This window comes from Sceloporus occidentalis, unplaced genomic scaffold (assembly GCF_023333645.1).
Source record: "Sceloporus occidentalis isolate IW3139 unplaced genomic scaffold, rSceOcc1.0.p SCAF_19, whole genome shotgun sequence".
NCBI lineage: Eukaryota > Metazoa > Chordata > Lepidosauria > Squamata > Phrynosomatidae > Sceloporus > Sceloporus occidentalis.
The window spans coordinates 14,043,220-14,057,500 of record NW_028316999.1 but is presented as its reverse complement, the minus strand read 5'-3'; the positions used below and the strand labels follow the sequence as shown (position 1 = coordinate 14,057,500).

Here is a 14,281-nt window from a genome sequence, read left to right as displayed (position 1 = left end):
ATGTTGCCCCCTTATAACAAAGGGTTGAAGCAAGTTGAAACGCCAGTGAGTGAAATGTAGGTCTTTCCCTTTTATGTATATTTAGAAACATTTTGTAAAGTATTTTTTACTACAATATATAAACATTTATAATACACATGTAAACTTGCATTTTTAATGTTGAGAATTGTTAGAAAATGCAATGTGTTTAACAAAATGACTGCAGTCATTTAAAACAGACCAAAGTGACTTGTAATTCATTATATGTATGTATAGAAAATATGGGGAAAACTAACTGGAAATACAGTAAAACTGACACCTGGTCCTTTTTGAGAGCAATAGTGAGCCTAGCTAAAATGAACCTGCTGGCTTATTTATTTAAAAATTAGCCTCATTTTGGTTTTCAGTACCCACTTTAGCTTAAAAGAACCTGTTGGCTTATTTATCCATTTGTGAAGTTATACTATCCGAGCAAGATGGTTTATTTTGTAATACAATTGTTGGGTCATATATTAAAAGATCATCATCTCCTAAAGATGAACTCTGGTCTGTGGTGACAAAGTTTGGGATGTTGAATTTTGCAAGACCAGTTATACCTTCCTCAACTTTACAGTTTCGAACTGTTTGCTGTATAAGCAGACCACTATCCACAAGTCCTTTGGGGGATTTCTTCCTATCCTGTTGATCAACTTCATTTATATAACAATGAAAAAGTGACCTAGATTCCTCAACTTGGCAGGAAAAAATTCTGTCTGCCTCTAACGGTCTTCTGAAGCCTGATGGAAAGCTGTCCATTTGGAATTGTTTTCTTGTTATATCGACATGTCTAAAGAAAAAAAATGCATTTCCAGTATTAGTCTGGTCATTTAAAACTAGCAAAAAAACACAATTATTTTGATTTTTGGTAGAATGTTTCATTGTGACATTGTGAAATATGTATTTTTTTAATTTTAATCAGCTTTAACCCCTTAAGGGCCCTTTAACCTCTTAAGGACCAGTCTGTTTTTTATTTTTTGTAACCTACGTGACCAAGGCTGTTTTAACACTTTTGTTGGGGCTTGTGTTTAGCTGTAATTTTCTCTTCTCCCATTTAGTGAACGCACACAAGTTATATATTGGGTTTTTTCCAGAACAAGAAGGACTTTCTTCGGATACTATTTTTTATCACATCATCTAATTTTATATTAAAAAAAATATGATGAATAATGTAAAAATATTTGTTCTCATTTTTATTTGAACAATCTTTTACTCATCCCAGAAACTAATGAAGAAATTTGCTAAATAGATTCTGCTATTTCTCCTGAGTTTAGAGATACCAAATTTTTTTTGTTCTTTCAAACAAACCCATTTTTTCCAAATCTAGTAATTCTGTCCCATGTGTTACTTTGGGTATCTTTGAAGCCGGCCAATGCAATTTACCCTATCAAACCAAACATATTTTTAAAAACTAGGTACCCCAAAGTATTTCAAATTCTGGTATATTAACCCATTCCATGCACTGATTCTACTACCACCCTTTGCCAGATATTGTGGAAGTAATTTATTTTGTGTTTTTTTTTCTTTTTTATCATCGAGGCATTTCAGCGACACCATCGATCGTTAATCGCCTCCTAAACTCTGCGGAGGCATTGTAGCAACACCGTTTGTAAATCGCTTTCTAAGCTTGTTTAACCCCTTAATGACAAAGCCTGTACCTGTACGGGCTCAAAATGCATTGTTTTCAATGGGTTTAGGAACTGCCCATTGTCCTTAAGGGGTTAAAGCCATGATCTGCCAGGCACGCCATTGGTTGTTAACTGACCATTTTTGCGTGACATGCGCGTTATTGGTCGTTAAGGAGTTAAGCATGAGTCAAAATGTTTAATATGTTTTACTTGAGCTAAAGCAAATCCACAAATTGCAGGGGTTTTTTTTACACTTACATTTAGTTTAAATGAACAGTCAACCAAGCTTAGTAAACAGTATAGTTTCAAAAGCTTTCAAATCTTGTTCAAACTAAAAACATTTTGAGTTTTGTGTGTCTATTTCATAACCATATTGGATTTTTTGCTAATCATGGAACATAACATTCAAAAGTGCAAAACTACACTTAATTTTGAATAATCGTAAATAAAAATAATAGTCTAAAGTCTGTAAAATTATTTTTATTATTATTTTCATCTGGAAACAAACTTAGTTTGAGTCTCTTTCTCTCCTCCTTCTGTGCCCCCCTGCTCTTCTCTCGGTACCCGATCCTTCTAACCGTTTTTTTTACTCTTGTCCTATCCCTTCAGCTCCCTTATCCTCTCTCTAGCTGTTGTGTGGCTGTGTCTGAACTCCATGTTCTGGTGGATCTGGCAAGGAGTAGAAACGGCCCAGCCGAGGCACCTGGTAACCAGCTGCATTAACCCTTCAGCACTAGGACAGCAGTGGGAGCAACGCACAGGTAAGATGCAGGGCCCCTGCGGAAGTGACCCCCTGCGATCAAGGTTGTTGCAGGCTTTTGCCCCGCATTAAAGACAGCCCCGGCGGTGGTGCAGCCGCATCGGCCACTTTAGTGCGCAGCCGCACTGTCGTTTTAGTTAGATTTAGGGCGGGCTGGGGGCAATTGCTGGGGGCAATTGCCTAGAAAAGTTAATCATGTTACTAATTCCAAGGACTGTTCCCAATTTTACACCTGTCTTCTCTTTTCACCCTTGTAAGTCCGTAATGGGAATAAGAACTTTCTGTCACAACCGCCACTGCGTGAGACTTTGCCACTCGCAAGATGGCGGCACGTCCTTTAAAAAAAAGTTGGGAAAGTTCACTAGAGGGTCTCCAGACCCTCTTGAGAACTCTAGCTCCATTTGCCGGTTGAATACAGGTACTGCAAGTCAATGGAGCCCAGCTTCCTAAAAATAGCGCTGTATCTTCCCAACAATCTTGACACAGAAAGAGTTAAAGTAAAAGCATTTCAGATACCCAAGGGGTGTCTAATTTTTAAAAAAATGGATGGTTTGATGGGGTAAATTGGAGTGGCCGGGTTCAAAGATAGGGCATAGGCACAGACTTAGTCCGTTATGGAAATAAGAACTTTCTGTGTGTTTTGTCTAATGATCAATAAAAAGAATAAAGTAAAATCAATAAGAATTATTCAAGTATTATTGATATAGGATATTTCAAAGTTCATTATGTTTTTGAACATTACATTTATTATGTTGTTATATATTTATTACTTACTCTTGATGAGGAGCACCTGTCTTTGTCAACAAAGTCAGAACAAAAAACATGAATATGACAAAGACTGCAAGGCCGACCCAGAATCCAATAACTATTGAATCTGCAAAAAAAAAAGAGAAAAAATATGGTGATTTTATACACTCAATCACTAATTTAGCTAATATTTTGCAAAATTTTTTATATATAACAAGCCAGCATTTGCATATGAGCGAATTGCAGTTTTATCAAAATTTGCATATTTTAGCAATTCCCAAAAATATCCAAAAATACGGTAAGACCACAAGGAAACAAACGAAAATATCCAAATTCAGTGCTCTGAATTTTCGTTTACGTTTTTTTGGTTCATTGGAGCTCTTTGCTTTGTTTACGTTTGTTTCATTGGGAAGTCTCTTTTTCTTTTGCTGAAGTTCACCTGGAAGTTACTACAGGCAGAACAGCGGACCTCCAAGGCAAACCCTCTCCCCCAATCCTCCAATCAGGGGAGAGGATTTGCTCAGAAGCCATTTTGCGGAAGTTCACGGGAGGTTACTTTGACCAAAATGGAGAACCTCTCCCCTGATCCTCCAATCGGGAGGCAGAGGACGTGCCCCGAAGATCCACCATTTTGTGAACGCTCACTAGAGGTTATCTCGCTGTCTCATTGTCCACAATGAAGCAGATGAACAATTAAGATTTTTTGGAGCAGCGGATGAAGAGAGAATGCAGCAGAATAAGAAGATATAAGACAAGAAGAGTAGCACAGAGACAGGGTCACAGAAGCAGAGAATGTACAGTCGTGAAAAAAGAATGTATACTCTGTTTAAATTCTTTGGTTTTACATAAAAGGACATAACAATTATCTGTTCTTTAGCAGGCATAAAAAATAGGTAAATACAACCTCAGATGAACAACAACACATAAATAAATCATGACACAGTGTAATATGTCAACTAAATGGAGAAGCCACGTGTATAAATTATCATGTGTTGTTGTGCATCTGAGTTTGTATTTACCTAATTTTTAGACTTGCTAAGGAACAGATGATTATTAATATGTCCTGATCTGTAAAACCATATAATTTAAAGAGGGTGTACTTTCTTATTCACACCACTGTTAGGAGACATTCAGAGAAACACTAAACAAGAGTATGAGAGAGCATGAATGAAAGAGTGAATGAGAGTGTCAAAGAGCATGAGAGAGTTAATAACAATGACGTTCGTTTTCGCATGTAAAAAGCCCCCTGATTTTCATCCAAAGTGAACGGGCAGGAAATGGACAATGACCTGTTCATTAACCCCTTAACACCCAATGACGGCACAGGCACGTCAGACACAGTCAGTTAACGACCAATGACGTTCCTGGCACGTAAACTGTGCTGCTGTAATGCCTCGATGTTGAGGCATTCACCAACGAGATCAGCATCGGGGGCCCCTCCCCAGGGCGTCAACGTCCGCCATATACTGTATAGCACGGACGCTCTTTTTAAAAAGATGATGTTGCCAATGGTGTTGCTAAAAATACCTTGATAGCGAGGCATTCAGCGACACTGAACACTCACCCCAGGGGCTGCCGTGACCGCTCCAGAGAGCAGTCACAACCACCACTGCGTGAGACTTTGCCACTCGCAAGATGGCGGAGCGTCCTTTAAAAAAATAACAAAGTTGGGAAAGTTCACTAGAGGGTTTCCAGACCTTCTTGAGAACTCTGGCTCCACTTGCAAGGGAACCCCCCCGCTTTCTAAAATTAGCACTGTATCTTCACAAAAATCTCGACATTTAAGAAATGAATTGTTTGATGAGGTAAATTGGATTGGCCGGGTTCAAAGATACAGACTGACCAAAATGAGAAAAGCGCACTTCCCAAATGTGGCCTTTTAGACCCCAAACACCACACAAACCCATGCATGGGTGGTATCACTGTACTCGGGAGATGTTGCTAAACACATATTGGGGTACAATTTGTGTGCAAAAAAATACAAAAAGATTACTACCACAAACTTTGGCAAAGGCAGGTGGTAAATCTCATGCATGGAAAGGGTTAAAATACTAGCATTTGAAATAACTTGGGGTGTCTAGTTTCAAAACATATATGGTTTGATAGGGTAAATTGAATTAGCCGGCTTCAAAGATGGTCCTATTAGGACATGGGGGCAGTAGGACCAGATGTAAAAGTTCCAAGTTAAAAAATGCGCACTTTTTTATTTTTATTTATAAATATTTTATTGAATTTTTTTTAGGACATTAAGACTTGAACAAACAAACTTCAATATGTACATTGGTACAATCACTCTAAAACTTACAACAAAGACATGAACAAAACAAATATAATACCGTACTTTATACCAGATTCTTTCATAGCCGGTAAGATGCTTAATCAAAGGTTATTTTATGAGATAATATCGTAAACCGCTGAATTATCATGTTCATGTCAATAACAAACAACAAATTCACAAACATCTTCCCTGTATAAACGACCCCGATGAGACTCTTGGACCATGGAGATGACTAGTTTCGAATACCTATTATGATAGGGTTGAACATACATAGTAAAAAAGATAAATTAATTCTTAAGAGGTAGATCGGTAGAGTTGATTCCATCCAGCCTAGATTTTAACATACAAGGCTAAATTATTCCGATAAAAATATCTTTCTGAGATAGCTTGGGTTTTAATTTGATTGGAAATTTCTTCCCATAAAGGGGTTTCTTGTTGTTTCCAATGGCGTGCAATACAGATTTTACATGCCAATAATATATTGATCAGTAAAATTTTATTGTATTTCGGCATTTGAGGTAAATCTATATGAAACAGAAATATCTCTGCAGTAAGGTCAATATTAATTCCTGTAATAAAAAAAAATAAAAAGCATACTTTTTCCTTAATTAGTTTAAGATATTGGCACTCCCACTGGGCATAGGCACAGACTGACCAAAATGGGGGGGGCAAGCGCACTTCCCAAATGTGGCATTTTAACAGCAAACACCAGACAAACCCATGCATGTGGGGTATCACTGTACTCAGGAGATGTTGCTGAACACATATTGGGGTGTTGTTTGATAGTGACGTATCCCTGGAGCTGTACATTTATACCCGAAATACAATTTTTGTGACAAAAATACAAAAAAAAATTACTACCACAAACTTTGGCAAAGGCTGGTGGTAGAATCTCATGCATGGAAAGGGTTAAAATACTAGCATTTGAAATACCTTTGGGTGTCTAGTTTTCAAAAATATATGGTTTGATTGGGTAAATTCAATTATCTGGCTTCAAAGATGGCCCTATTAGGACATGGGGGCAGTAGGTCCGGATGTAAAATTTCCAAGTTAAAAAATGCGCACTTCCTAAATGTGGCATTTTACCTCCCAAACAACCAGACAAACCCATACATGGGGGGTATCACTGTACTCTTTTCTTGGAACTCATATTTTGTATGGCTGTACTGTGGCAGGTGGGTATCATGCCTCCCACGATGTTGCATTCTCAGATCCACTCTTGGTTTTTCTTGGTTTCTTCTGACTTGCAGTATGGAAGTGGTTGGACCTAATGGCCTCTGCAAATTCCTGCCTCAGATTTTTTCTTTTCCAGGTTTTTACTGCTGCATATATTCTGCCTCTACATTACATTTGCGGGTAAAAATTTTTTCTCTGGAGTGATGAATCGTGCTTCGCTACATGGAAGTCTGATTGATGAATCGGGGTTTGGTGCATGTCAAGAGGGTGCAACCTACTGTCATGCACAGTGACGTTTGGAGGAGGGAAAATGGTCTGGGGTGGTTTTCAGGATTTTTGCACAGAGCCCTGATCTCAACCCCATTGAAGACCTTTGGGATGAACTGGAATGGAGATTGTGAGCCAAGCCTTCTCGTCCAATATCGGCGATTGACCTCACACATACTGGATGAATAGGAGAATAGTCCCACAGCAACACTCTATAATCTTGTGGAAAACTGTGGAGGCTGGAATAGCCAAAAAGCAGGGGAGTGAATCTATATTAATTCCCATGGTTTTGGGATGGGATGTCCAACAAGCCCATCTAGGTGTGATGGTAGGTGTCCACATACTTTTGGTCATATACTGTACATAAAAAGTATATGAATCATACTTAAGAGTGTAGAATGTATCCTGTACATTTTTCATAAGAAAATTATGTTTGGCATATTGGTTTACATTTTAAAAGTATTGTTTATGCATTTATGCATTATGTATTGTGTATCTTTACTGAAATTTTAAATGTGTATGTTCCAAACAGAACTTGTCCCTGTTAACCTTAAAGGAATCTTAACTTCTAACAGTATATGAGAATCAGCAATTTTTAAACTTGGAAGCAAAACAAAAAATAAGAGAAACAATCAATTTTCTTTTATTTATTTAACATTCTAAACTCAATATCTACACATCTATCAGACACAGACAGTGCTTTGTTTTTAGAAATTAAACAAATTAAGTTTTCTTCCATCAGTAATAGTAAAGCATGATTAATGAGTCCAGAGAACATTTCCACCACTTCAGCCAATGCTTGAGCATAGTGACCTTCAGTTTATGTGCAGCTGCTCAGCCAAGGAACCTCAATTCAAGAAGCTCCTGACACACAGTGCTAGTGCTGATCTTGCTCCCAGGGGCAGTTTGGAACTCTGTACTGAGTAATGCTATACAGGACAGGTGAATTTTAAGCGCTTCATCGCTCACTGGCCATGGTCTGTGCGTGGTCTACCACTTTGTGGCTTAGCTGTTGTTACTCCTGAACGCTTCAGATTCACAATAAGTGTACAGGACAGATATTTCATGAATTGACTTGCGCCAAACATTCCAATTTTAAAGTCACAGAGATCTTCAGTGTGACCCATTCTACTGCGAATATTTCTCCAGGGAGAGGACATGTGCTTGCTTTTTTACAACCATTAACTATGGGTGAAACACCTAAATTATGTAAATTTCCACATACTTTGGTTATCTAGCGTATTTGAGAACTGTCCTGTATTGTGTGTTCCTGTCGTCTTACTGCTGAAAATCATATGTCTGTTAACGGAGTGCCAGGCTCATCGTATCTCACCCCTTACTGGATCTTGGAGTCCAGAGTGCAGGAGTGTAAGAACGCACACAATGATTGACACACACTTCACAAATGAGACAAAAGTTGAATGTTTGAATATAGATATATTAAACAAAGCAGCCACATCTCACCATAAATAGCAGAGTAGGATGCATATCAAGTATACAGACTGCTGGGGAGTACAAGGTTAGAATAGTCCAGGTAAGAATCCAAAAGGGTCTGGGACAGGTAGCAAGCAAAAGGGGTAAATCCAATATGCAGGCCGGGTCAGGCAGGTGAAATGGTAAATCCAAGAGACAGATGCAGTCTGGCTTGAACTATAGCTCCAAAGTAAATAAACTGTCACGGTCCCGTCCGGGACGCGCCGCCCGGGTGCTCGTGGCGTCGCGCTCCGGTTCGGAGTGCATCTCCCCAGGGGCGTACCTAGAGTATTTGGCACCTGGGGTGGATCCTGTATGTGGCCCCCCCCACACACACACACACTTTAAAACTGCATAGCTTCTACCATTATATACCAGCGCAGACACTGAAGGTGCTACAGCATAACACTTACTGTTATCATTATATACTGAGGCAGACATTGACGGTGGTACAGCATAACACCTATCACTATATACTGAGGCAGACATTGACGGTTGTACAGCATAACACCTACCACTATATACTGAGGCAGACAATGACGGTGGTACAACATAACGCCTATCACTATATACTGAGGCACACATTGACGGTGGTACAGCGTAATCCCTATCACTATACATTGAGCCAGACATTGACAATAGTGCAGCATAACTCCTATCACTATATACTAAGCCAAACATTGATGTGGTGTAGGCCTACCACTTCATTAGTGGTAGGGATGCACCGAAACGAATTCTGGACTGAAACCGAAAATGCAGCATTTACCTGGCCGAAACCGAATATGACCCCCCCACCATAAAAAAAATCTAACACTTTTATTTAAAGTAAGTAACACACCAAAATAGGACAAAACAATTAAATAACAATATTAATATATATATATTTATATATGATTGTTAACAGCAATCACATTCCTGTCATGCCCAGATTCCAGGATGTACTCGCAGATTTGGCCTGATAGGAGTATGATTGCCCTATCTACCCCTTCTCACTCCCTTTTGTCCTACTTACCCCGTCTCACTCCCTTCTCCCTATCTACCCCCTATACCCCCGCCTCACTCCCTTCTCCCTATCTACCCCCTCCTAACGATCTACCCTCTCCCCCTTTGAAGTTCACTTACCTTTCAGGAGTCCTGTGGTGGGGGTGCAAGGCCTCTGTCTCCCATATAGAGTGATGGGAGTTATGATGTACTAGAGCATAATTATATAATGAAAAATACATTGGAAATGGTACAGCATAACACCCATCACTCTCACACACTTACCAATCCGCACATATACTAATCCACACATATACCAATCCACATATATACCAATCCACATATATACCAATCCACACATACTAATCCACACACATACTAATCCACACACATACCAATCCACACACATACCAATCCACACACATACCAATCCACACACATACCAATCCACACATATACCAATCCACACATACCAATCCACACATATACCAATCCACACATACACCAATCCACACAAACACCAATCCACACATATACCAATCCACACATATACTAATCCACACATACCAATGCACACATACCAATGCACACATATACCAATCCACACACATACCAATCCACACATACCAATGCACACATATACCAATCCACTCTCAATCACTGAATGCTTTCCTACCTTTCCTCTTTTCTCCTTACAGCTTATTTTCTTCCTCTTCGCTCCTCTTCTTCAGTTCTTCTGTCTTCTTCCGGTTCAGTGGGCGCGGCTTCACTGTACTGCACTATTATTGCACATTTACTGCACTTTTTTTTTTATGTTGCAAACCTACAGTTGTACTTCAATGTACTGCAGCTTTATTGCATTTGTACTTCCGTACAAAAATAACTGCAGTAAAACTGCAGTAAATGTGCAGTAATACTGCAGGAAAAGTGCAGTATTGCAGTTTTTCATGTCCAAAAAACTGCAGTATTACTTCAGAAAAACTGCAATAATTTTTTCGTAAGGGTACATTTTCTAAAAAGCGTGGAGTCCATAAAATGTTGCTTTGTTAGAGGATGCGTGCATTTTTTAAAAAATATTAAATGTGGCTTTCTTATAGTCCACATTTTCAAACCTGTATGGAATATGTCTCTGTGTAAAGTTATGTTCTGATGCCTCCAAGGATTTTCATATTCAAATAAAAGTATGAGTTTCTTCTTGAATGTATAAATAAAGTACAGCTATTGACTGCAATCAAGGTCAGAATACAACAGATATTCCTCTCCTGGCTCACAGTTTCTGAATATATTCTGAACACATTCCTTTATCTGCTTGTTTCTTTACCAAATCTTTAACCCAGCCTCCATCCCTACATTATATTGGGTTTATTAATTAAGCTTTGCCTTGTGAGCCATTGAAATCTATTGAATATGAACCTTTCAATGGTAATGATAATCAGTAGATTTACTCTAGAAAGGGGCAACTAAGTGATGACCCACTAGCAATGAACAAATAACATATTTGCTTGATTATAAAATGACCCGGATTATACGACAACCCCCACCAAAGTTTGAATATTAATTTAGGAAAAAAAGAAAAAGCCTGAATATGACTATCCTGTAGGAAAAATGTTTTACTAGTAAATATTAATTCACATGTAAACTATTTTTCATATTTAATAAAAACTATGATTAACAAAAATGATATGTCGTTTAACCCCCTTTATGCCACTCTGTCCCCCAGATATGCCTTAAACCCCCTATATCCCACTCTGCCTCCCTGATATGCCTTTTAACCCCTATATGCCACTCTGCCCCGCCCCTAGATATGCCTTATACCTGCCTATATGCCACTTCCCAGATATGCCTTTATGCCTTTGAGCTCTTTATATCAGAACTTTTAAGGGGTAAGGAATACTTCATGATGCCCAAGCGACTTTTTCTTACATTTTAGGATTAGGCAGTGTTGGAGTAAGTTTTAGAAACACATTTCACAACTCTTATTTTATGTTCAGATTGGGTCAGAGCAAGGGTGATGGATGTACGAAAGAGTACAATAGGTATATCTGTAAATAAAGCCAGCATTGTCATCACTCCAGCACTCTCTCTCTCTTCCCTGTAAAATCTTCACAACTTAGTTATTATATATATTAAATAGGATACACATACATGTGATATTATTAGACACTGATATTTCATATCTTGTTAGTCAAAAACTGAGTATGGTTATAAGTGTCCCTCCAGCATATGAGACCACAAGTCCTATTATCCACAGTCAACAAATATACATACAAATGATATAAAATACTTACATTTATGAGCCTTTAATCCTTCAAAAGAAACAGGTGCATATTCATAGTATTCATATTCCCATGTGTAGTGCGACCTGGGCAGTGGCTTATTTGAAGTTTTGTTGATAAGGGGATTTTGATCAGTCATATCTAATCTAAACAACAAAGGAAAAATATATTACTAGAGAAACGTTTGCTGCCTCTCATATAGAAATGTTGACAAAAATCTAAAGATTAGATTATTTTTAGTAGGATAAACTGTAAGGATGGATACAATCATATTAAATATGTTATATTGGAAAATAATGGGGAAATATATCTTCCTATATGTTAAAAATTGGTTATGAATAGCTAAACTTGTTCTAAAGGAATTTATAAGCAAGAGTTACCCAATAAATTAAAAAATATATATATTGTTTCTAAATGTGCACCTTTTGATGACTGTATATTCTTACTGTCTGTACAGTACATTTATTCCACTAATAACTGGAAAAACAAGACAGAAGGGAGAAACACAGAAGGTAGAGAGGGAAAGGATAAAGAGGCACATATACCAGTGTGTATATATATCAACCAAAAAACCCTGCATTGGGTGCAATCCTACTGGATTTTAGTAAAAATATTTTTATTAAATATATATACAGTACAAATATTGTCAAGCTTGGTAAATATGAGCAAAGAAGACTGTGAAAACAAATTATATTTATTGTTTAATCTTTTTTCTTCAAACAATACACAAACGTAGTCTGCTCTCATGGATATCTGACAACTGGAAACACAAAACCCCAAAAAAACCAAACAAATTGTTAAATAAATGAGTGCCACAATTATTGGCACCCTTTTAGTCAATACTTTGTGCTACTTCCCTTTACCAAGATAACATCAGAGTCGTCACAGGTTTTCTATGGGTTTCAAGTCAGGGGAATTTAGAAACCAGACAAACCAAAAGGCTTGTTTTTCCCTCAGAAATCTCATGGTGCTGCCACAACCACAAGGTATATTCCTTGGTCTTACACACTCCCAGGTGTACTAAAAATTTAAAATATCACTGGGAATATACCCCTGTGAAACAGGAAGTCACAGTTAAGCAATCTCCTGTTCCTAGTCACTGGGAATATACTTTTAATATGAATTTATAGGGGTCCCAATAACTGTGGCACATATATATTTAACATTTTTTATAAACCTGTGTTGTATTTGGGATTCTTTACAAAATATTACAGGTTCAAAAAGTACATATGCGGGATCTGTATTTAACATTTTGACATAAATGATGCTGTCAACATTAGCATTAATCACACGTTTGCCAATGGGTAAATGTGATGAAAATGTACATGCTGGCATACACTGTATGACCATCACACCTACATGAGCTTCTTGGACATCCCATTCCAAACCATGGGCATAAATAAGGAGTTGGCCCACTCTTTTGGGAATGCTTCCCACAAGATTCTAGAGCAGGGCTTGACAAATTTGTTGTGAATTTAGGCGCCAGCTAAAAAAGTTAGGAGCCAGGATTTTTTTTTAAACTAACAGTTGGTTAGGAGTGATCTGATCATCATCAGCCCACTTGCTAAACTCCAGCAGCAGAGCCCCGTACAAAACGGGAATTAACCCCTAAAATGCCTAAAATGTGTGGGGACCCAATCAACACTCAACCCCCTTTCCTGAAGCTGCCTGTGGCAAAACCTGCAATCACGGTTTCAGCCTACAGAATCACTCCGTGGGAGTGATATCAGGCTCAGGGGCGGGCTCTGAGTGGCCATGCTGTCTGCCCAGACTCCTGGGCAGACAGCAGCAGCGCCCCCGCGATCACAGGCTGACAAACACCTAGAGATTTGTCAAGCCCTGTTCTAGAGTGTGTATTTTTGTCCACATTCACCCATAAGAGCATTTGTAAGGTAAGGCACTGATGATGGAAAAGAAGGTTTGGCTCGCAATCTGCATTTCAATTCATCCCAAACATGTTCATTGGGGTTAAGGTCAGGGGCCTGATCAGAGAGTGCTTTATACCAAATTGGTCAAGCCATGACTTTAGGGACTTTGCTTTGTGGACAGGGTCACAGTGATTATGGAACAGGAAGGGGCTTACAATACAATTGTCTAAAATGTCTTTGTATGCTATAGAATTAACATTACCCTTCGCTGCTAGAACCTAGCCCAAACCCTGAAAAACAGCTCTGGACCATTATCCCGTCCACCACTGTACTTTACAGTGGGCACTAGGCGTTCTGGTATTCCACCAAACCCATTTGTTAATCAGACTTCCAGATAGTGTGGCATGATCGATCACTCCAGAGTACACATTTCACTGCTCCAGAGTCCAGTGGCGGCCTACTTCATACAACTCGTTCTGATGCTTGGCATTGGACATAGTGATATTTTGGCTTGTGTGCAGCTGTTCAGCCATGCAAATTCATGTCATGATGCGCCCAACCCATCGTGGTTGTGCTGACATATTGCACATGTCAGAAATCAAGAGGTAGTAGAGTGAAAACATGTAAAGGCTTTTCATTTATATGTTAACAAATGTTATAATTTGCATGTGGAAACTATAACCAAATAAAAACCGTGATAAAAAAAGGCAAAGTACATTTACTATAACATAATAACATAGAAAGTGTAGAGTACATTAACAAGAAGATTGCAATTAAGTGTAAAAACCCAGTACAATTTCACAGCAGGGGCT

At 38.5% G+C, this 14,281-nt stretch overlaps 1 protein-coding gene across 1 annotated transcript; it reads right to left on the bottom strand.

The window, feature by feature from the left end:
* Positions 1–417: 417 nt before the first annotated feature.
* On the bottom strand, positions 418–11,740 carry LOC149302478 (melanocortin-2 receptor accessory protein 2-like). The gene is made up of 3 exons (XM_089482559.1): positions 11,614–11,740; positions 3,178–3,277; positions 418–805 (listed from the first exon to the last, which is right to left on the bottom strand). The coding sequence occupies exons 1-3, from the start codon at positions 11,738–11,740 to the stop codon at positions 418–420; spliced, it is 615 nt and encodes a 204-aa protein (XP_089338685.1).
* Positions 11,741–14,281: the final 2,541 nt, after the last annotated feature.